Source organism: Camelus bactrianus, chromosome 32, assembly GCF_048773025.1.
Source record: "Camelus bactrianus isolate YW-2024 breed Bactrian camel chromosome 32, ASM4877302v1, whole genome shotgun sequence".
Lineage (NCBI taxonomy): Eukaryota > Metazoa > Chordata > Mammalia > Artiodactyla > Camelidae > Camelus > Camelus bactrianus.
The window spans coordinates 256,040-279,146 of record NC_133570.1 but is presented as its reverse complement, the minus strand read 5'-3'; the positions used below and the strand labels follow the sequence as shown (position 1 = coordinate 279,146).

The following is a 23,107-nucleotide window of genomic DNA, read 5'->3' as shown; positions in this document are numbered from 1 at the left end:
TGTGCGTGAGGTTCTGAGTTCAATCCCCAAATCCCCAGTACCTCCTCCAAGAATACATAAATAAATGAACCTAATTCCCTCCCACCCAAAAAAAGAATTTAAAAAATAAAAAAAATTTTTAAAAAGAAAATAATAAGGAGTGTGCCAAAACAAAACCCAGGTCAAAAGAAAACACCTGCGTGAACATGTGCACGGCCAACGTGCCCTGGGCATCTGTTCCGTGCAGGCACTGGGGTGTGAGGGCGAGGGAGCCGCGGCCCTCGTCCCAGGAAGCTGACATTCTAATGAGGAAAGGGCTCTGTGGAACCACAGGCGCAGAGACGGAGAACGCGGGGCCCGCTAGCCCGCAGGGTGGCTGGGGCAGGCCTCACTGCCAGAGGAGCCGCCTGGTGTGCTGGTGGCCACCTGAGTGTGGCCAGCAACAGCCCGAAAAACTGCTCCAAACACAGAAAATGGCCCAGGGTCTCCAGACTGCTTTTCCTGGTTGCTTTTTTAACACAAATGGGATCACCGTCCTGCTCTGCAGCCTGGTGTTCTAACTCCCTCCCTAACGCGTGCAGGGAGTCTTTCCTAGCGGGTATAGAGCCGTGTGCAGGCCTTACTCCCGCCTGCCGGCGCCTTGGTTTAAGCTAAGCCCCTCTTCCACTGACGAGCCTGGGGGCTCTCTAGCCTCTCACTGTCACCAGCACCACGATGACACCTCTGTCCTCGGACACGGCAGAAAAGGCGTTCACGCGGTAAGTTCCTGGACGGGAACCTACGTGCCGAGGGTACCAATACTTCAGACACTGGAAAATCACAGCCCTGAAGGCTCTATGAGTTGTAACTTGGACCCGGGCGGGAGCCACGCACCTGCTCCTCCAGGCTGTGCGCTGTCGACCTCTCCTTCTGCAGCGCGGCCTGCAGGGCCTGGACCAGCTGCTGCACCCGGCGGTCCTCCTCTTCCTTGCGCTGCAAAACCGCCTGCACCTACGGCACAGGCCACGAGTGGGAGGAGGACAGATGGACGGGCGGACGGCAAGTTCCCAAAGCCTAGGAGCCCTGGGGGAAGGCATGGGCCACGCTGATCGGGGCCACGTGCACATGGGGGGGCCTGGCGTTGTGGCGGCACACGACATCACGTGTTGCCAGCAAGGGTACAGCCAGGGCAGGTGCGAGAACTGATTCCATCTCCGGAGACTGTCATGGCAAAAGCTGCAACCTCAGCTCACAGGGACCCAAAAGATGCACGTAAGTCAGGGGTTACAAACGCAAACCCCTTCACAGCAAGGCCGGGACAAGGGGCTTGAGACCTCCCCTGATTCCCTGAGCCTCTGTTCCTGCACCTTGGCCCTGCAGGTGGTGATGATGATTCAACACCAACCAGGCGGCTGACACACTCCGAGGGCTGCCTGGCCTGCAAAGTCTCCTTCTGCTTCTGGAAAAAGAGTTTCAATACCTGAAGATTCAGCTGAACTAGGTCTGCTTCCCTCTTGGCCAGAGCTGTTTCCAAGATGCTGTTGTGCTCCCGCAAAGCTGCATTGGACTGTCCCAGGCCCGTCAGCTTCCCTCTCTCATGTTCTAACTCAAGAGCCAACTTCTTATTTGACTCCTCAAGGCGCTTTATCTTCCTCCTAAAGCCTCTGGACTCCTGGAGCTGAAACAAATCAAAGTCACCCTGAAGCCAGGTGGTTACACATCCCAGTTCCCGGAGCTACGGCACACCAGAAACCGAACAGCTAGAGCCAAAGCGCAGCAGCCAGCAGCCAGGGAACGCACCGGATGCAGCGGGCGCTCGCTTCACAGCTGGGAAAGCGGCCGCAGTCTATTCCCTTCCCAGACCCCCAGCCAACAGCCCAGCTTTCCCCCGAGGACCACATACTTCTGGAGAAGCACACCCCAGGTCGGAGCCCAGATGGGCCCAGACATGCGTGTGACTCAGATGGCGCGCAGACCCACAGCTCCTGATGGCCACCTGGGACCCCAGGGAGAGCCCGTGGCAACAGTGCCACGCTGCTGTGTGGGCACCACCTGCCGCCACAACTGTCTCTGGGCCCGAGGGCTACATGGAGTTCCTCTAAAGGCTGAAGCTAGTTTGAGCTCGGTTTCTTCTCTGCCACCAGGGCTTCTACCTGGGAGCAGCAGGGGAGCCGCCAGGAATGTGGCCGATGGCCTTACTGAAGGGCGGGGGGCACGCAGCGGGCCTGGCTGGAGAGCTGATGGCACCACACGGGTGAGGAGTCTGGCAGCACGGGCAGTCAGAGGCCCAGAGCAGCGGCCAGGCGGCGACGCTGAGCACACAGGCTGGGCTATGACTCGGGGCCCCCTCCCTGCCTCTGAGCTGCGCTCGGGGCCACACAATGGCAGGACCTACCTACCTCGTCCTCCAGCTCCAGCACCTTCTCCCGGTGCTCCTCCAGCTCCTGGCCAGTCATCGCGATGACCTCTTGGAGCTCCCGCTCTAGCATTGTCTTGCTGTGGGCGACGGTCTGCAGCTCCGCCTCCAGGGCCTGGATCCTCTCCTGATGGACAGGAAGGTGAGCCTGGTCACAGGTCTCCGCATGGCCTCCCCTAGCACGTGACCCCACATCACAGAGGCAGAATGAGGCTGCTGACCACGCTCGACAGGCGAGATGCTCTCTGCCGGACTCTCCTCTTGGTTACAGTTAACTACGCTCAGCAGGCACGCAGGAGTTACTCACAAAGGTACTTTTTCAGTTAAACACTATGAAAGCAGGTGGGAGGGTTTAACTCAAGTGGTAGAGGGCATGCTTAGCAGGCACGAGGTCCTGGGTTCAATACCAGTACCTCCTCTAAAAATAAATAAACCTAATTACCTCCCTCATCCCCCACCAGAATAAAATAATTAAATAAAACAATAAAAAGTGAAGAAAGAAATCCACTATTCTACAAATTTGAATCACAGAAATTCTAAAAATTACTAAAAAAAAAAGCTTTGACAATACAGAACGACTACTCTGTGGCAGATAGGCTGCAGTATAACCAGGACCACGCTCGTGTGCACGCACAAGTGCACACAGACACGCGCACGCTGGCTGCTGTTACGGTGCGGGCGCTGGTCTGAGCACTTCACACGTCTCCTCCACTCACTCAGAAAGCTGGTCCCATTTCACAAGGAGAAAGGAAACTGCAGTTGAGTAAGCTGTCCCCCTCCCAATGTTTTCAAAAGTAAGCAGGCGAGAGGGAACACTGAATTGATCTATTTCCGCAAGAGAACACCACGCTATGATACGGCCTCCTCACTTAAATCGAGAGGAGAGAGAAATAGAGAGAAAACACAATTACCAAGCGTAAGCGTGTTATTCACATTGCTGAGTAACAAGTGAACTGCAAATGACCTTCAGCAGAAGTTCACACCCACGAGCAAAAGGGAAAGGCAGTGGTCAGATCCAGGACACTGACGGCGACAGTGCGAAATCCAAGAGCTCGCGTCTCACCAACACCCCCCAGCACACACACAAGCCAGGAGGACTTGCCGCGCTGCCCCGTCCTCCATCCTAAGACAGACCCCAAGGCCGGAGGCTCCCGCCCCCTGAGGCGACAGTAGGAAGAGCAGTTTCAGCGCCCCCGCCCCTCACCGTGTGGGGCCCTGGTCCTTCTGAACCCTAGGGCTTCACAGCCACCCCCACCAAAGCCACCCTCTCTGGCCCCAGGCTTGCCCCTGCTCCTGCATGCCAGCTCCCCGGCACTGTCCCCCGCAATGCCACCTCCTGCTTGCTCCCCTGCCACCTCCACTCAGTCTCCGTCTTCTCAGCTGCTGGCACAGCCTCTCCCGGCCTAGCCCTTCCTCCTCACTGCTCCTCGGGGTCCTCCGGACAGGACAGTGACTGGTCTCAGCCAGCTCTCTGTCACACGGAAGTTCCAGTCCAAGTCCCTGACCCAGCCCACTCACCCACCCTCCAGTGGGACCCTCCCTGCCCACCTGCCCTCCCCAGAACCAGTGCAGGGCGCACCTGGTACAGGAGCACCCCTTGGCTGGGAGGCCCCTCTCATTCAAGACCAGTTCGGAGGTCACCTTTTCAAAAAGCTTTCCTGGATTTTCCAAACACTCACCCCAAACCTTCTCATGCCCCTTGTCCGCTCACAGAAGCTCCTCCCCAGACACCGGGGCGGAGGGGTCTGGCCCAAGCAGGGGAGCCGAGGGGGAGAGAGGGTCCCCACGTCACCGGAATCCCTGTCCATCCGTAACCGTGCGGTGTTTTAAAGAGACGCTAGCCCACCCCTCCTTTCCAGGCCCTCTTGGGGCCCAGAGGGGAGACGCCCGTAAGCGCCAGGCCCCTGCGTGAGTCTCTGCGACCGGCCACAGCAGACAGGCTACCCACGTGCAGAGCGAGGTCGCCGCCGCCGTCAGCCGCCCGGGCTCTCAGCTGGTGCAGCTCGGCCTCAGCGGCCTCCCTGCCCACCAGGGCCTCCTGCAGGCGGCGGCTGAGGATGCCCACGGCGTTCTCATAGGCCTTATGCTTGGTCTTCATCTCCTTCTGCGCACTGCTCAGGTCTGAGCCCAGCCGCTTCATCCTCTGCTTCTGCTCGGTGATGGCCCTGGGGCGGGCAGACAGAGAAGGAAGTCCTCACTCACTCCGGCCCTACTGCGCCGCGCCAAGCAAAGGCAACGTGTGTCTGGCCAGTTCTGCCCTTCTCGGCCTCCAGCTCCCTCCCTGGGGCTCTGATGGGTGGCCGCCCCCCGCTACCACACTGCCCAGGATGGGGTGGGTGGCGGCCTCCGCAGAGCCCAGCCCTGCGCTTACACCCACCCTGCTCCCTCTTGGGGCTGCTTCCAATGTTCTTCCAGAATAGCAGTCAGAAACTCAACTGTCAGGTGCACAGTAAATCAGAACAAAGCCCAGAGGCTCCCCCCATGCGCATGTGCCCCGGGAGGGTGGACACAAGCGTCAACCCTGGTCTGGGAGCCAGGGGTGGGGAGGGCGCTATTGCCATCAGCGCTTGATGCGAAAAGTCAAACAAAAACAAAAATGAACAGGGACCGTTTGTTAAAGCAGGTGTGGAACCGCCCAATGACGACAGAATCACTTTGCCAGCTTCATCTTTGGCACTGACATCCCAGGCCAGGGCAAGTGTGAGCAGACCTGGCGAGGGCTGCACAGACAGCGCTCAGGGCCTGGCCTGGCCCCCGCCCGCCACCCGCTCCTCCCTCCCACGCCCCCATACTTCGTGGCTTCTTGCTGCAGCTCCTCTATCTGTTTCTTGAGCATCTCGTTGGCCTCCGTAAGAGCAACCATCTGCTCTTTATCCAGCTGCAATGACTTTGAATAAAGGGAGAGAAAGACAAAGTGAGGAGTGCAAAGCCCTCCCCAGGAAGCCCAGAGGTCGGGACTGGCTTCCCCTCTGAGGGGACTGACAGAGGACCTTGTCACAGTGACCACCTGACAGGGGTCAAGAGTGCCCTGAGCTGCCTGTGCCAAGACTGCTGCTGGGCAACAGGTGGGAAGGACTGGCTAACAGGAAAGGCCCACTGGACCCCCGACAGAGCCCCCCGGCCCCTTCCCTGCTTCTCCCAGCCCTCTCCAGAGCAGCCATGGGCCCTCCTCCTGGCCTCACTTGCTGCCGTTTTCCTTCTGTGCAGTGAGAACTGTCCCAGGACGAGTTTGCCCCTGAAAGCCCTGAGCACCTCAAGGAATGCACGTGTCCTCATAGCTGTGGGTGTCACACCACACTCCCCCAGGGCCCTCTTCTCCCCTGCACCCTCCTGGCTCTCAGTTGCAGTCTCCAGCCAGTCTTTCTACCTGAACCCTGCCTGGCCCGCTCTGTGGCCTTCTGAAATGTTACATGTAAGACAGAGCCCTCCGTCTGCTCCCTGTCCACCGCCCTCCCCAGGTCAGCGGTCTCCCAGTTTCTAATCTCAGGACACACTCCTCAGTCTTGACAGGAACCTGGACTGAGGGTCTCATCTCAGACCCTGGGGCTGACCCTGCCCCACGATCTCTTATGGGCTCCCACCCCGACGCTCACCTCCCCTCGACCCTGGGGACCCTCAGGTGCACACATCAAATCCGGTGACCGGCTCCCAGAGCACATACAGCCCAGAGCCCAGCACCACATTGTCCTTGCGCTCCGGGTCCCCCGCCTGCCCCACCAGATGGGAGCTCCAGCAGGGCCTCACTCCAGGCTGCTGGGCTACAGACCTCCCCATGTGTGCCCGCCCCCAGCACGGCCCCAGGCACATCGGCAGGACCTTCTCAGTCAAGTGCTCCCGGACCTGCAAGCGTGTCTCCACCTCATCGCGCTCCCTCTGCGCAGACTGGAGATGCCCTTCAAGGTCCACCACCTGCTGCCGGGCCTGGGACACTTCCCTCTGCAGGCGCGTATGCTCCACCTCCACCGACCTCTTCTCCCCCTGAAGTTGGATGAACTCCTGCCTCAGCTCCCTCATCTCCGAGTCCAGCCTCTTCTTTGTGGCCTTCAGCTCACTGATAAGCTGGTCTTTGGAGGTGGCGTCCCGGCGGTAGGCCTCCACCATCACCTGCCGAACGAGACAGTAGCTGCAGCCAGCGCGGGGCGGGGCCTTCCGAGGGTTCTGGGGCCTTAAAGAAAAATGTTCACTGCGAGTCTAGGCAGAACTGTTGTGGGGCTAAGGATAACACATTTCACCAAATCCAAGATACCACCACGGAGACTTGCCGTGGCTTTATGCACTGGAGCAGGTCTGGGTGACGCCTGGAGCGGCCACGGAGCTGCTGGGACCTTAATTGCCTCACCTGCCCCCTCCAGTGCCCCCCCCAGCTTCTGATGGGGACCCCCGCTCACATCCCAGGGATGAAACCCACCAGCACCTGGTGCGCCCTCGGTCATCCTCCCTGAGCCCCTTGGTGATGCTCTGCGCCCCTCCTCCCACAGCACTCCCACAGCAGAGTGGGCCTGACTAACGTGGAGGGCCTCGTCTCAACGCTGGACTGAGGTGTCACTTTTTCAGATATGACAGGCAGGACACTGGACCGGTGTGGTGGTGACACACGCTCACCCTGATGTGACAGCAGGCGTGGTCCACGTAATGCCAACCCCGCTGTGAGAAGGCATCCAACCTCAGAGACACACGAATGGGAGAGTGAGCGGGTATCTTAGAATCAAAAAAGGGCCTTCCAAGAACTGGAGTCTGGCTGTTACCTCCCTCCTGAATGACTTCCTTCCAGTGAAGTGATTAACCGCACAGGATTTTCTTTTTTTCCTTTTTTTAAAAATTTTAATTTCGTGAAGCAGAGCTTAAAACTTTGCCAAACATACAGGACTTTCTTCACGCGCCTGTTTTGCAGGAAGGAAACCAACCCCACGTTTTTACCTTTTGTTGAAGAAACTGTTCCTTTATCTTCTGCGTCTGCTTTTTCAGGGCGGCAGCTTCTTGCTGCAGATGCTCCACCTGCGAGGGACACGCATGCAGACGTCACCCTGACGGCTCCACCTGTGCACGCCACTGACCTGCTCCAGTGTGTCTCTCCTAGAAACTGTCCTAGCACCTGTCAATGTGCCCAGACAAACCACAGCCTGCTTCCCAGGAGGAACACACGTTACTGGTCTCCTCCTGTCCTCGACGCTCACAAGGGGGATTTGAAGACACAATCGCTCCCGACACCCACTCCACTTCCTCCACACCCTGAGCTTTCTTGTTTCGTCTGCGTTTTTTTTCTTAACTTTTAAATTTTGTTTTGTTGGGGAGGCTATTAGGTTTTTCTTATTTTTTTAACGGAGGTGCTGGGGGTTGAACCCAGGACCTTGGGCACATCAGGTGCATGCTCTAGCCCAGCGCTTCACCCACCCACTCTGCATTTCTTAACGTTCACCTACATCGTCAGGAATGATGGCATGACCGTTCCCCAGTGTTGCCTGCTGGGTCCTGTCCACATGCACCCGGGCCTGCAGAGGCCGTCTCCCCGCCCTCGCCCACTGACACACCACAATCGGCCTGCCCACGCGTCCGGGGGCCGCACAGCCGTCAGGCACCCGGGAAGGAAAGAACAGAAGTTCCACATGGCTTTCCCCTGCCTGACTCCACATCGCAGGTGGACAGAAACTGGTGTTTTTTAGATTACTTCCAAAGCCCCGAACATAACTCTGTTTCCCGGTTCTCCGCCATCTACACACCCAGCGGCTCACGCAGGCCCAGAGGCATGCCCCCAGCTGAGCTGTCGTGGGTTCCTTCCCCAGTCGAGCCCTGGGCCCTGCCCTGGATGTGTTCTTCCCCGTTTACAAAACAAGGAGTTCAAAAAAAGACCAATCAGCATTAACTCCTGTGTGCGTGATTTCGATTCAGAGCAAGCTGATGGCGAAGCGCGTTACCTGGCCGGACTTGACGGCTAACTCTCGTCTCAGCTGCTCTAAAGTTTCTGACGTCTCCTGGGTACCTTCTTCCAGGCGTTTTGCTCCTCTAGCAAACTCCTCCCTGCTGCTCTTGGCTGCTTGCAGAGCCACCTCCAAGACGATCTTCTCGTTCTGCAGGAAATGGATCGCGTCGTCCTTGGAGGCGGCCTCCCCCTGCAGCTCCTCCAGCCTGGCCTGCAGTTCGTCGTACTGCATCTGCAGGCCACCCAGGGACTGCTCCCGGGTCTGCAAAGCCTCCTGGGTCGCGGTGAACTGCTTCAACAGGTCCAAGTGCTCCTGCTGCAAAGCCTCAAGCTGCTGGTCTCGCTGAAGCAAAGTCACCTTCACCTGGAAGAAAAAGGACCTGGAGTCAACGTGGTTGTGCTGTAAACAAAACACCACGTTTCCACGTTCAGGTTGGAAATAATCTGGATGGACGCCATGGAGGCAGCCCTCTACGGAAAGCTGCAGGGTGGACGAATACTAGCAGAAGTGAGCAGCGGCAGGTCTGAGGATGTGACGTTAAGACCAGACCGACGGGCAGGCTGGCCCAGGCGAGCAGAGCGGGGCGTCAGCGCAGGGCCATGGTGGGTCCCTGCCTGCTCTAAGTGCTGCTCCAGCGTTGCTGCTGAGGCCACCATCTTCTGCAGCTGCTCCTTCTCGTCTTCAAACTCCTCCAGCTTCCTCTGCAGGTCCTCCTCCACCATCGTCTTTGCCTCCTGAATCTGCACAAAGGCAGCCTCCTGGTCCAACATGTCAGCCTGGGCCCAAAAGACAGAGGGTTTTTTTAAAAAGTGGGATAACCTGATGGCTATGGCAGATGCAGCGGGTAAACCCAGTCCCCCCCAGTGACAGCCCTCGTCCAAGTCACTGTCCCGTCTGCCACCCACAGACAGAGGGTCCTGGAACAGAACCTCCGTGGCTGCCTCTTAGGTGAGGACAGGTCGCAGCCCCGCTGGGGTGTGGGACACGGCACATTCTCTTTCACAAGATTACTTCTCGATGCCTCTTGGTGAAATGGGAACCCAGGGGCCTTGGGACCTGACTAGGTAGATAAGACCCAATCTAGGTGTTTTCTTAAGGAAAAAAACATCAGATTAGAACTTAAAATCGTTCCAGTTCTTTGACACTGAGCCCTTGAAGTGTATGTTTGACTCAAGGATTCTCTCTGATCATCCATGTCATCTGCACGGACAAAGGGGAGGGGCAGAGAAGTGAGGAGGTGGGCGACCACAGCAGTCACAGGACGCCAACCTTCCATGTGACTGGGAAAGGCCAGTGACGTTCTCAGCACACAACTGCCTCACTACTCAGAAAATAATTCACGGAGGCAGCTGGACATGGTCCTGACCCGTCCCCTGGCTGTCGGAGGGCAGAATGGTGGTGCAGGCTGGGCGCTGGGACCAGGCAGGCTCTGAGGTGGTCTCAGACATATGATGTACTAAACTCCTCCCTCCTCACCCGCTCGCTGCCCAGGCACACAGTGGCCCACAGATGAGTCCCAAATTACCCTGACAACTCAGACATGAGGGAGGGGATGAGTGTACAGCAAATGCGAGGAACAGAATCCCCATGCCTGACATCACTGCAGGTGGCTCAGGAGAGTATTCTGAGACACATGTACGTGTGTGTACAGTATTCACGTTGCTGCGTATGTGGACGTGTTGGTATGGTTTCTTAACCTGGCTCACTGTCACCAAAAAGAAGCCCAAACCCCAAACAACGCAGCCATACAGCCACCCCAGGAGCAGCACCCACCTCGATGCCCTGGAGCCGGGGCCCAAACCCCAACACAGTGCGGCCGCCCCAGAGCAGCACCCACCTCGATGCCCTGGAGCTGGGCGGCAATACGCTCCTTCTCCTTGATGGACTTCTGCTGGGTCTCCGTCAGCTGGTGGGACAGGGACACATTCTCCAGTTTCAGGTGCTCCAGGAGGCCCGCCTGGGTCATCTGTCCAACCTTTAAAGAAAAACACCACAAGGTAGAAAGGTGCAAGGTGCCAAGCACCAAGTACAGACAGCCAGTCTCTGAGGCCACGAGGGTGAGGGTCACTGTAACAGTGCCGGTCCCCAGGAGGGCCACTCCCCAGGACCCCTCCACGCAGGGCCTCACTGCCCACCCTCGCAGCTTCTCTAGGTTCTGTGTGCCTAAGAGGGGCTGGCCAACAGCCCAGAAGTGAGTGCTCTTCACCCTGAAGGCCTACACAAACGCTCCCATCAAAGGTGCACCTCTGAGCCCTGAAGGTGGGAGGCCTCATCTGGACGGCAGGGACAGCCAGGGCTGGAATCTGCCCACCCAATGAACGGACCACCTACAGCCAGACACATTTCAGGCCCTGCCTGCTCAGTGCCAGGCTGAACCTGGCCACTTCCAGGAAGTGGCACTGGCTATCCAGCCCGGCCATCTCAGACCTCGAGCACACCCCTTCCAGAGCCAACATGAACGCTCCTGGACCTGCAGGTGCCAGATACAACTGGAAGTTGTGAGCACTGGGGTTTCAGGGGAAGCCGCCCAGAGCAAAGTCAGGCGCTGTCTGTCGGGGTTTTACTTCAAGGCAACAAATGAACAGACTACCTTGCATTCTCCTCCCACCTGGACGGTCCCAGGACACTTCCATGTTATGGGAAAAGAGGGCGAAAATTACGAACGCCAACTAACGAACGCTGAACCTGGGTGCCAGAGGCATTTGACAAAAGCAGGTATGGTCCTCACGCTGCCACTCTCTTGGACTCTGTCTCTACTTTTGTCTTCCAAATTCCACTTCTGACTTACGTTAGGACACATAAATCTGGCTTCTTTAAGTATTTTATGCCTCAAATAAATGCATAACTTCAAAATTGCATTGACTTGCGATGGTCTATTTCTAAGCACACTGTAAACAGAACAAATGCTTATCTCTACAAGCATTTGTATGCATGCTTAAAAATATATATACATTTTTTAAAACTTCTTGGGGGGAGGGTGTAGCTCAGTGGTAGAGTGCCCTCTTAGCATGCACGAGATCCTGGGTTCTATCCCCAGTGCCTCCACTGAAAAAATAAATTAAAATAAACAAACAAACAAACAAACCCAATTATCCTCCCCTAGCTTAAAAAAATTAATTTAAAAAAAACCCTTCTATTTTGTGTATTTGTAGACTTAAGATTTTTTGAAAAAAGAGTATTTGATGGGGTTAGTACTTTCCATCCTCTACTTGAGAAATCAAGTTTTAATTAATCTACAATATTTTACCTGGGGGAAAAAAAAGGGTGGGGGAATAAAACTCACAGCACAATTCAAAAAGAAGACATGCTGACTGAGGCACCATCAGCACCCTCAGGATTGGTCCTATTAGTCCAAAGCACTGAGAGCTGGAGCAAAACGCTGTGGAGCAACTTGCCCACCGCTCCTGAATGTCTCCAGAGCACGCTGCGGCTCTGGTCACCCTGCAGACCTGGACTGGCCCCTGCTCTCACTCACACTCAATCAGGGGCCAACGCACTTGCACCCGGATAAAATGGAAAGGAGAGGAAAACGTCTCCCCCGAAACGGAGGAAATGAGTGTTCTCTGGAAAGCTCTGGGGGTCAAGCAGCTGGAGGAAGGAGCAGCTCCACCGGGAAGGTAATGTGTGCTGTGCTCCGTGCACAGGAGGGATGCGTCCCAGGAGGCAGAGGAGCCCGTGAATGGGAGTCTTGAGACCCAGGCAGATGTCGATATGACAGCAGGGTTCAAATGATGGAAGGTGCCCTCCAAGGAGGTGGTGAGATGTTCTGCATGCAGGAGGCCCCGGGGGAGGGGGCTGAGAGTTAAAAATGCTCTAGCGGAGGCTGTAAAACTCCCTGGGTCAGCTGGTCACGGAAGGCGGGCACTAGACAGGACAGGGTATGGGCTAGACAGGTAGTTAGAGGATTTTGAAAACACCCTGTGAAATCTAAAACCAATGTAGGGAAAACTGCTCCACAGGAGACGCGACCAGCCGCGTCAGGGGCCCTACCTGGATGTGGGCCATCTCGCCCTGCAGTCTGACCCGGGCCTCCTGGGCCAGGGCAAGCTGCTGCTGGTACCACTGCCGGACACTCTGCAGAGACGAGATTTCGGCCTGGGACGCCTTCAGCTTGCTGGCCAGCGCTGTGCGCTCCAGTTGCACCTGCTGCAGCTGGCTCTGTAAGGCTGTCATCTGTTGTCGCAGGTCGTGCACTGAAAGCAAGAAGCACAGCTGCTCGGACCACCTGCACCAGCCAGGAGAGCCAGAGCCTGCACCGACATTCCGGTCAAAGTCAGAGCAAGAAACACACTAAGCCTTCTCGGTCACAGGAGCGACGTTCTGCAAAGTCGCAGGGGCATGCAACAGTGAGGACCGACCCACAGGTCCTGGGGGAAACACGGGGTTAGGTTCTGGCCACGTTTCATCACATACGATCGATACATAACCTTGTTTTACTGTGTTTCTGTTTAAGGAAGACACCTGACTTCCTGTCAGTTCAGTAACACCGAACCGACAGCTGACAGCACTGCAACTTGTGCCTGAGCAAAGCCAAACTAACGTGTGTATTTTTCTCCAAAAAGCACATCACAGCCTTCCTGCACTTAGGAGCACCAGGTGGTGTTTGGGGTTAGTTGTAAAGAGCAAAATGACCCCCAAAAGCACACAAATGCAGAAAATGTGGCACTAAGTAGACCACGAAAGGGCACGCATCTGTGGTGCAGGCGCTGCACCGCGAAGGCTGAGCCTCACACATCAGGCGACTCCAGCCCTTCCCTGCTCCGCACTGTGTGCCCGAGACCCTGAAGGAGCTGTACTGACCTGGGGAGTCAAGTACATTAGGGAATCTGCAAACATGAAGATCGGCCACACCACTGCCGGGTGTGGCCTGTGGCTCTAGCCTTTGGCCTGAAGGCATCCACGAAGCATCCACAAACTCAGGAATGGAATCCTGTTGCTAACTCGGCACTAGAACCCGCTGGTTGGCTGCTACAATCAACGTTTAGCACTGATGAAGGGGGGGGGGGAAGGGGGAGGAGACCGGAGATCTCAGACAACCCAAATCACGGTGCAAACAGAACCAAAGACTGAAAGAGAGAATTGCACCAAATACTGAAGAAAGCATTTACAAGTCTGATGACAGTTTCCAAAGATATAAAACAAAACAAAACAAACACCATAGGAACCCCGACCCCTGCTCCGAAATTCTTGGGGACAGCTGTGGCTCAGGGTTCAGAGTGGTGGGACTCGACATCAGCCTGCACCCCCGTCCACCACGGGGCAGGCCCCTTGCATGAGGCAGGGGGAGGCTCACCCCGTGCTCATTGAAGCCCGCACTGCTGCCTGCTGGGCTCTGGTCAGGCCAGGTCTGGCCACCCAGAGCGACCCAGTGATTCTGGAGGTCAGCTCTTCCTGCTTTTATCACTTTCTTAAGGGACTAGGCATTGTAAAATGCCCAGAGACTAAAAATGACTGGCTGCTTTATTTCCCACTGGCCCTTTCTCCTCCTGGTATCAGGATAAAGCTCCTGTGACAGTTTGCGACTTTCACGTCATCAGATCTGAAAGCCAGTCTCACCAGCCTCCCAGTCGAGACTCCACACTGGCAGATGCAGGTCTTCACAGCAGCCCCGCTGCACCGCTCTCACCTCCCAGACACCCAGAGCTCTGGGACAAGACTGTCGCCTGTCCAGCCTGCACTGGGGGAGCAGGGCCTGGGCTGACTGTACACCCCCGGGCTCCCACCTTGACTCTCCCCACCCCGACTCCCCAACCTCCCCCCTCCCGTCAGCGGACACTGAGACACCATGAGCCTGCAGACGACCCGGCCAGGTGCAGAGCATGGACTCTAGGGGTGGAGCACGTGTCCCCAGGATAAGAAGCAGGCGTGAGGGGAGGGCCACATAGGTTCTCCGTGCTTGGCCTGCCACCAGGTTCCCTGACTCCCCTGTTCCAGTGGTCTACCATTCCAGGGGTGGTTCCCACAGGGGTCCAGCTAGACCCCAAATCTGAACTTATGTGAGGAAAAATAAAGTCCACAGTCTAAGTGTTGCTTTAAATATTTTAAATAGCATTTGCAATTCTGTGGCATAAGCAGGAGCTCCAGCCCCCAAACAACAATGGCCTGGGAAGGCAGGACGAGGGGGAATGATTACTACTGACCATCCAGCTCTAAGACCCATGGCATCCCCTTGACGTGCGTGCAAAACCAGGCAGAATTCCAGGAGCGCAACCAAAAACAAGGCAAGTGGCCACATCATGTATGAATCGGAAGGGACTACAAGCCCCTACGACAAGACATGACAAGAGCTCAGTCCCCAGTGCAGAGTGATGCACCCACCCCAGGCCACAGCCCCCAGGCCCCCGAACGGGACCGAGGACAGAGGCAGACGCAGGACCACGCACCTGTGTTGTCCTTGCTGAGGATGCTTCTCTGCATCTCCTCCACTTTGGCCATCAGTCTTTGGTACTGCTCCTCTGCCACCTGCAGGTCGCTGTTGGAGGATGCCAGGCTGGCATTCTTGGCTTCCAGCATGTTCTGCAGGTCGGTCATTGCCTGCTCTAGGTCCCAGCAAGACTGCTTTAAGGTGTCAACCTCCGAGCTGAGTGAGTCCTGCCTCTGCTGGCTGCTGTGGCTGAACTCCACCTGTGCCTGGAGCCTCGTGCTCAGGGCAGCAAGCTGTGCCTGCAGCTCTGCCTTCTCTTTAAGTGCCTGGAAAGATCCCCAAAGAGCCACACTGACTTCCAGAAAAGTAAGTCACTTCCACCTCGCTTTTCACGCAGGCCAAAACACAGCCAGGGAGACAAAGAAAGGTGTCTGACAGGTGGACTTTGCAGGAAAGCACCATGATTTCCAAAATATGCAGTCGCTCCAGCAAGACAGTCATCCCAAGAGACGGGGTTTCTCCACACAGGCCCAGGAGGCAGGAGGGGTCACTAAAGAATCTGCAAAGGGCAGGGCCACCACCCACCCTACAGTCAGCCTACTGGGGTCTGCAGAGCAATTCCAAAATGCAGAGAGTGGCAGAATGTCGCTCATCGACACCCATCAGGAGAAAACCAACCTCGTAAAGACAAGCAACAAACTCAACACACAGAATAACAAAAACCCAAAGAAAACACGTGAACTGAGCCAATGCAATGCGGTTAAGATTTTTCCACTAAGAGTAAATTAGTATCTTCATAGAAATGCCAGAAAGTTTGGCACCCTTACCAATCCACAAAGATCCTGGTTTAGATGCAAGTGAAGAGCAAATCAAATCCCAAGAGGATAAGAAAGTAAAGCAAAAGTACCCTCAACTATTTACAACAGCCAAGACGTGGTAGCACCTAAATGTCCATGGACAGATGGCTGGATACAGAAGCTGCGGTATGTTTAGACAATGGAATACTACTCAGCCATAAAAAAGAGTGAAATGCCATTTGCAGCAACATGGACGGACGTGGAGAACATCATTCTAAGTGAAGCCAGAAAAACAAAGAAAAATACCATATGATACCACTCATACATGGAATCTTAAAAAGAAAAGAAAAGAAAAAAAAGGACACTAATGGACTTATCTACGAAACAGAAACAGACTCGCAGATACAGTAAACAATCTTATGGTTACCAGGGGAAAGAGAAGGAAGGGATAAATCTGGGAGTTTGAGACTGCAAATGTTCACCACTATATATAAAAATAGATAAAAAACCAATCTTCTGTATAGCACAGGGAACTACATTCAATATCTTTAATAACCTTTAATGAAAAGGAATATGAAAATGCATCTATGTATGTATATGCACGACTGGGACATGATGCTACACACCAGAAACTGACACACTGTAACTGACTATACTTCAATTAAAAAAAAAAAAACAAACCACCTAAATAAAGAGCACACTCAGGTTCTTAGATTGTTCGGGGATCAAATGTAGACAAAGTGGAAATGCATTTGACGAGGTCACATTCTAAAGGAGGACAGAAAGTGAAAATAATGTACAACCAAAGTGCACCTTGACACCTCAGTTGTCACCTCTTCAGTCGGGAGTTCTATGTATGTGGAGTCAGGGGTCTGTGTCCCAGGACTGAGTGCACAGAAAAAGCCACAACAAACACGAGGAGCACACTGAGCAGAGCAAGCTCTTGTGGGTGAGAGCGGCTCCCCTCCCCGGCCCAACAAAGGAACACCCTTGCTGCCTCTGCCTTGCTGTGCCCTGGGCCGTCTCCTGTTCTCCATGCCAGATGTGGGAAGTCAAAGGCAACTGAACTGATTTACTCTAACTGCGGATGGGAAAACTGAAAGTTAAGGGATGGAAAATGATTTTTCAGGTGTATGCTAACCAGAGAAAGCAAAACTCCTATTATAAAAAGAAAAAAGGGGTGGGGGAGGGAGGGTAGAGCTCCTGCTTAGCACGCACCAGGTCCTGGGTGCAATCCCCAGCACATCTGTTAAAAATAAATAAACAAATAAGCCTAATTACCTCCCCTGCCAAAAAACTGTTTAAAATTTTTTTTTCTTTAAAAAATAAAAAAAGTATGGCAATTGTACCAGGCAAGAAACAGGTGAAATCCACCAAAAAGATTTAACTGTATGGATTACTAGGTGTCTAACAGCTCAGCTAGGAACTATTCCAGGCAGATCCTGAGAGAGAGACACGGAGAAACGGAACCATGCGCAGTCAGAGCGGGAAACCGGCACCAACTCCTCTGGGGCTGACAAACCTAGCAGACAAAAGGTGAGGACATGGGAGGCTTGGCTGCGGCCACTGCTCTGATACAGCGCCTTCCTACAGGCACGTGGAAAGCTCTGGCCCCGGCCACCCGGAGTGGCACGCTATTTTCAAAGACGTGGGACAGTCACACACACCCATCAAATGTCCGTTACCTGACTAGCCTCTAACGATAAAGCTTCCAGCTGTCCTTCAAGTCTCATCTTTTCCTTAAGAACCTGCAACATTTCATCTTGCGTTTCAGCCACAGAGCTTTCCATGGATGCACTGGAAGAAAAGGCACGAGGGATCAGGGGGTGGGGATGTGACTGTTCTCTCCCCTGAACATTTGTCTACGCCTTCCAGATTCCACACCCTCTGCTCCCCTCCCCCGATTATTAAAAAGAAAACAAGTAAAAAGATTTAGAGGCAGGTCTGCACACATCCTGGAAGACAGGCTCTTTTAACACTGCAGATGGTGACACATTAGGTCAAACTCTGTTTCTCACAAAGCAGCGGGGTCCTGTGTACATGAAACATTAAAGGCGAGGGCGGAGGCCCGGTGGCCAGGGGCGGTGCGGGCGGCGCCCACCTGCTGCCGAGGCTGTCGGTGCGGCTGCGTGTCTCCCCGTTGACCTCCTGCCTCCGGTCTTGGTGCTCGGCGGCTGCAGCCTGGAGGACGTCCGCGATGGAGGGGAACTGGCCCAGGGCGCTGGCAGCAATCTCCTGGCCGTGGACCACGTAGGGGGCCCCGCGCGCACCTGCGCTGCGCCCCAGGCGGCCGAGTGCCCCCAGGGCGGAGGCGCCGCTGCAGGAGGAGCTGTCGCTCTCATTCCCGTCTGCCTCAGATGCGTTGTCCCCCGTCAGGGCCGCCTCCTCCAGGCGGTTGTCTGCCTCGGGGCTCAGGCTGATCTCGGACACCACAGATGCCCCGCTGCTTCGGTTCTGCTTCAGGGAACCCCTGGCAGAGTCTGCAGCTGGGACATCTCCACCAGAATTCCGACTGTCTGAATCTTCAGTTCTGTAATCAGCCAGAGACCGAATTTTGCTTGATTTGGCACTTTTTTTCTCCTTAGGATGTGCCAAGAGCCCTAAGCTGCCCACCTTCGGCCCCCGGGGGACACTGGTGCGCAGGAAGGAATATTCTTTTGTCATAGCCACGGCACTGGCCCTTGGTAAGGTTTCAGGGTTCAACATGAGTTCAGGATCAAGTGTGCTGAAAAGTCTTGTTTTAGTTACAGGCTGAACTGACTGAAAAGGAAACAGAAGTACAATAATTACGTTTAAAATTGACAAGCAGCATTTCGAAATTACCAGCCAGAAAGGCCACACCAATCATATAAACAGAGTGCGCCCTCCCACCCCGTGCCCTCACCACGGCAACCCCGCCCAGGCCTTGAATCCTTCATGACCTCACTGCCTCCAGGTGGAGTCCCAGTGACGGTCTGAGCACACACCTTTCCTGACTCTGACCTGATACCATTTTAAAACATCTATTAATAGAGCAATGCCTTCCTCATCATGCCTCCTTTATAAAATTTTCCTGGCTATTCTCCCATATTTCTACTTTTCATAAAAAAAAGAAAAAGAAAAAAATTTTCTTCAAGTTAAAAAAGTCTTGCTGAATTAGAACTACCTTAAATTCACAATTACGTAGGGGTAACGAGCTGTTTCCCGGCATTTACTCATACCTGCTTGCAGGCGCCTCAAACAAGGAAGCTAGGTAGTGCTTGTCTAGATTCTACACCATTTTTGTTACAATTTTAATGCACTACTTAGATATTTTATCATTTTGTTGATAGTATAAATATTACTGTCTTCCACTCATGATGTAACTTGTTATGAGGATAACTATTGATTTTTCATATTTGTATTTTAAACTGACAATTTTCAGCCCTCAATTATTTTAATGTTTTATAATATCTTTATAAATTTATAATAATAGCAAATTTTCAGTTGATCCTTTAGAGGTTTTCCAAAGCGTCACCAACACCTGCAAATAATAATATTTTTCCTCTTTCTCAGTATTTGTATCTCTCATTTCTTTTTCTTACATCCTGTTGGCTAGAACTTCCCAGGTGGGCTTGAACGAGGCTGGGGAGGAAGGAAGGCGGTGCCTCGTGGCGCTGAATCAAGTGACTCTCCCTCACAGATTCACGTTCAGCTCTGTGTTATTCTACAAAGTCGATGCAGTTCCAAAGGGGCCGGGGGGTGAGTGTCTCGAAATGATGCTGAGGTGCAACAAGAAGGATAAACGCGCAAGAGCGAGAAGGAGCACGGGGGGGGGGGGGGGGGGGATGCGGCGGCGGAGGGACAGGGCCTCCCAGACGCTAGCGCACACGGTAAGGCTGCCTAAGGGGATCCACTGAGAATCAGAAAAGCCGCAGGCGGGGGAGACACACAACACAGCCCAGAACCCAGCCCAAGGGCAGGCAGGGCCGCAGACGTTTAAGAAGCACCGCAGTAAGGCAGCGTTCCGACCAGCGGGGAAACGACAGACGACGCAGCAAGCAGCCTGAGAGAACCGACCAGCTGCCCACAGAGGCTCGTTCCCACCTCCCGCCTCTGTCCAGTTAGCTTCATGTAGGAAAAACACAACTCTTTACTTTTTATACCATCTCTTACTTTTAGTACAACGAGAAAACACTAGTGAATTCATTCACAGCCTTCAAGCAGGGAGATCCTCTTCAATACGACATGAACCCCCAAAGAAGTAACAGCAAAGACTGAAAACTTTGAAACATTCAAAATCGATGTGCAGCAAAAAAATATACAAGAAAGAAAGAAAGACAGACAGACAGCAGAAAATAAATGAATAATAAATTAAAAAATAGGGGGAAAAATGCCAGAAATCAAAAGATATGGCAAACTGAGAAAAAAATTATTTGCAACAAAGACTGAAAAAGGATCACTTCCTTGTGTATAGCACCTACGCAGTAAAAAGATAACCAAGAGGAAAGCGGACAAGGGCTGACAGACACCCAGACAGCCAATATGTAAAGAGCGCCTACTGTTAGGAAGTACTGTTTTTTCCACCTACTCGGGGACAAAAATTCAATTCTGTTGCTTCTCACGCTACCAAGGATGAGAAAGCTAACAGTCTTACACGCTGCTCACCAGAACGTAAACCGGTCTAGCCTATTTGGAGGGTGGCATGTATCAACTGACAAATACGTAAGATCTTTTAACTCAAGAATTTGATGGTGAAGGATTTACCCACAGAAGTACACCAAGACACAAAACGTTCACTGTGGCACTGTTTGCAATTTCAAAAAATTAGAAACAGCCTAAATGCCGGTCACTGTGTGTTGGTTACTGCAATGCTGGTCCACACATGGTTACAGAGGATGAGGTCAGTCTCTGTGCTGATGGAAAAGGCGTTCAGGACAGGTCAGTGACAAAGGTCATATGAAGAACAGTGCAGATGGTTAGTGACAATATGAAAACGAATCCACACATGTATACACATGACTGGGACACCTAGAAACTGACACACTGTAACTGACTATACTTCAATTAAAAAAAAAAGGACAGGGCAGACGGGGTGCTTGTCCTGCATACAAATCATCATGCCCTAACGTGACAGCACACGCAGAGCTGTTCTCAGAGTACGTACGAGGCTACAAACACGGGGGCACTTGTACTCTGCGTCTGTATCATTCAGACATGAGGTCTGCAGTACATTCCTCGTGCTAAGGAAACAGTCCTAAAGAAAGACCCTTCTACTCCTAGTTTGTTTTCGTGCGCTTGCTTCGTATTTCTTGAATCAAGAATTCTGAATTTTATCAAACACCTTATGAGATGATTATGAGTCTTTTCACATGGACCAACCATTATAATGAGTTCTATCAACAGATTTTGAACTGGGGGGAGGGTAGAGCATATGTTTAGCATGCATGAGGTCCTAGGTTCAATCCCCAGGGCCTCCATTAAAAATAAATAAACCTAATTACCTCCGCACCCCATGGAAAAAAAATACAATTAAAAAAAAAACAACCAGATTTTGAATTAACTATACTCTTAAAGAAATCCTCACTCGTCAATCTAATACAGATTAGTCCATAAGTCACCAGGCGCACTGACTGGTCACGATCACAGCAGAGGGGGCACAGCTCTGTGCTCAGACAGGCAGGTTCACATCCCAGCTCGGCTGCTGGCACCGCTGACTCCGGCGGTCACTTCAGCTCTGAGCTCCCCCAGGTTGTGGCGGCATTGACACCTGCCCTGCAGACGCTGGTCTGCACGAGGATGACACCTCCCAGGCTGCACTTGGCCTTGGCAGGCCCTGCCCCGAGGGTGTCCAGAGTACCTGGCAGCTGGGCCTGCCTCCCTCAGTGTGGGGGCGGTGGGGCAAGAGGGCCTGTCAGGTTGGGCAGAAGGGGTGTGATGAGTGCAGCAGTTTGAGAGAAGTTATTTTACTGAGCCTAAGACTGTTTACATATATGTGTGTATATACACACACACACGATGTTTAAAGATGGGAAATGATGTTGAAGTGCACAACTGATCGATGTTGGATGACCCAGCAGAGCTTGGGACTTCCATTGCAAGGCTCTGGGAAGCAGGCAGCGGACGGGTCTCGGCACGCAGACAGACACCGGCAGGTCTGTATCTCAGCTCTGCACTTCACTGCTGAGCGACGTCTGGATGTTCCTTGCCCATCCAGCCTCAGGAGCAAGTCCAGGGGGAATGTAACCCAGGGCCTGGCGCACGTCATCACTGACCACTGACCATCGTTGTGACTTTTCCCGGCAGGCCACAGGGACAGACCCCTAGAGCCCCAGACCAGGCGGGGCCCTCTGTCAGCTGAGCGTCCGTTTACGTGGCCTCCAGAGCAGTGACACCTGCAAAGCCAAGGTTCTCTCTTGGGAAAACCAGCGGCCAGCCCTGATGAGGGCTTTTCACTCTAGATCATTCACTGAGGGCATTTTTTTTTAAAGTAAGCTTAGCTTTAAATCATTTGAAAACTTCCAAGCCCACGGAAAAGTTGAATGAACAGCAATACCTCCCTTTCCTAGAGTCACTTGATGTGATTATTTTTAATCCAGGATTTTTATTTTTTCCTTTTTTTGGGAGGAGGGGAGGAATTAGGTTTGTTTGTTTGATTGATTGATTTTTAATGGGGGGACTGGGGTGTACAGCCAGGACCTCGTGCACGCTGCGCACGTGCTTTACCACTGAGCCCTACCTCCCCCTCTTTGATGTGCTTTAGAAGACTGCATGCACTAGTGACCCAATGAGTTTTATGAAGAACACTGACTTCAGCCTTGCCTGTGGACACACTTAGCAGAGTGTGTCACCTGGCGTGTGTTCCAACGCTGTTCAGCAGCGCCCAGTAGAAACTGTAGCGCTCACTCAATAAAGGAAACCTCGGACTGGCTGCTCGAGGACTGAGAGCAGCTACACCCAAGTATTTGCTGTCTCTGCTTTTCCCACGGGAGACTTATAAATAAACTACGCTTGTTTCAAGGGAAGAAGGACCAGGCGGGGTGGGAACCCTGTGGAATCTCCCCAAAGGGTGGGAACCATGTGAGAAGGATCTTTCCCAAGAAGCACACAAGCCCTCCCGAGAAGAGAGAAATAACAGCAGATCCGGGAGTTTCGTGTGGCCAACTACTGTTTTCACACATCAGGTTCTCCAGCAGCTCGCTGGGGAGGAGACTCACCCTTTCCTGCTGGTGCTTCACTCTGTACTGTTTGAGCTGCTCTTCCAGCCGTTTCCGAGCCTGAAGTCGGACCTGCTCCTCCTTCTCCAGGGGCAGAGAAGCCTCTGTGGAGCCTGTTGGGGGGAAAAGGCCATTAAGAAACTCATCATGCACCAGGGCGCAGAGGACAAATCAGCACAGCAGCTTGGCTGTTGTGTGTTTTATTACCAATATGATTTAGCATCTAAACCACACACAGCTGTCCAGTTTGCAAGGACTTTTCCAGATGGACAGAAAACTGTGTGCCTTGGACACGGGCCCCACCTGGTAGAAGCCCCACCGGCCAAGCACAGGGGCTGTGCTCGCACTACAAGCACGTCACTTCCCACGGGCACCCAGCTGGGAAAGCGGGACACCGGCCACTTGTGCCCTGCAGCAACGAAGGACCTGGGTCTGAAGTGTGTGCCTCGGTAAGCGGGCTCAGGCTCACACCACGTCCC

At 53.7% G+C, this 23,107-nt stretch overlaps 1 protein-coding gene across 6 annotated transcripts in view; it reads right to left on the bottom strand.

Moving 5' to 3' along the window:
• GOLGA3 (golgin A3) overlaps window positions 1–23,107 on the bottom strand; it is a 43,194-nt gene that overhangs the window by 8,157 nt on the left and 11,930 nt on the right. For 4 of the 6 annotated variants that reach the window (XM_074356675.1, XM_074356677.1, XM_074356678.1 and 1 more), the window contains 15 exons: window positions 22,629–22,741; window positions 17,555–18,213; window positions 17,139–17,250; window positions 14,676–14,982; window positions 12,283–12,485; window positions 10,130–10,267; window positions 8,907–9,068; window positions 8,287–8,655; window positions 7,292–7,369; window positions 6,215–6,478; window positions 5,167–5,261; window positions 4,323–4,539; window positions 2,358–2,501; window positions 1,439–1,636; window positions 853–969 (listed from right to left, as the gene is read on the bottom strand). In XM_074356675.1, coding sequence (XP_074212776.1) covers window positions 853–969; window positions 1,439–1,636; window positions 2,358–2,501; window positions 4,323–4,539; window positions 5,167–5,261; window positions 6,215–6,478; window positions 7,292–7,369; window positions 8,287–8,655; window positions 8,907–9,068; window positions 10,130–10,267; window positions 12,283–12,485; window positions 14,676–14,982; window positions 17,139–17,250; window positions 17,555–18,213; window positions 22,629–22,741 — 3,176 coding nt within the window. Of the gene's footprint in view, window positions 1–852; window positions 970–1,438; window positions 1,637–2,353; window positions 2,502–4,322; window positions 4,540–5,166; window positions 5,262–6,214; window positions 6,479–7,291; window positions 7,370–8,286; window positions 8,656–8,906; window positions 9,069–10,129; window positions 10,268–12,282; window positions 12,486–14,675; window positions 14,983–17,138; window positions 17,251–17,554; window positions 18,214–22,628; window positions 22,742–23,107 lie in introns of those variants that run through there. The other 2 variants (XM_074356676.1, XM_074356679.1) reach the window with 2 other exon arrangements.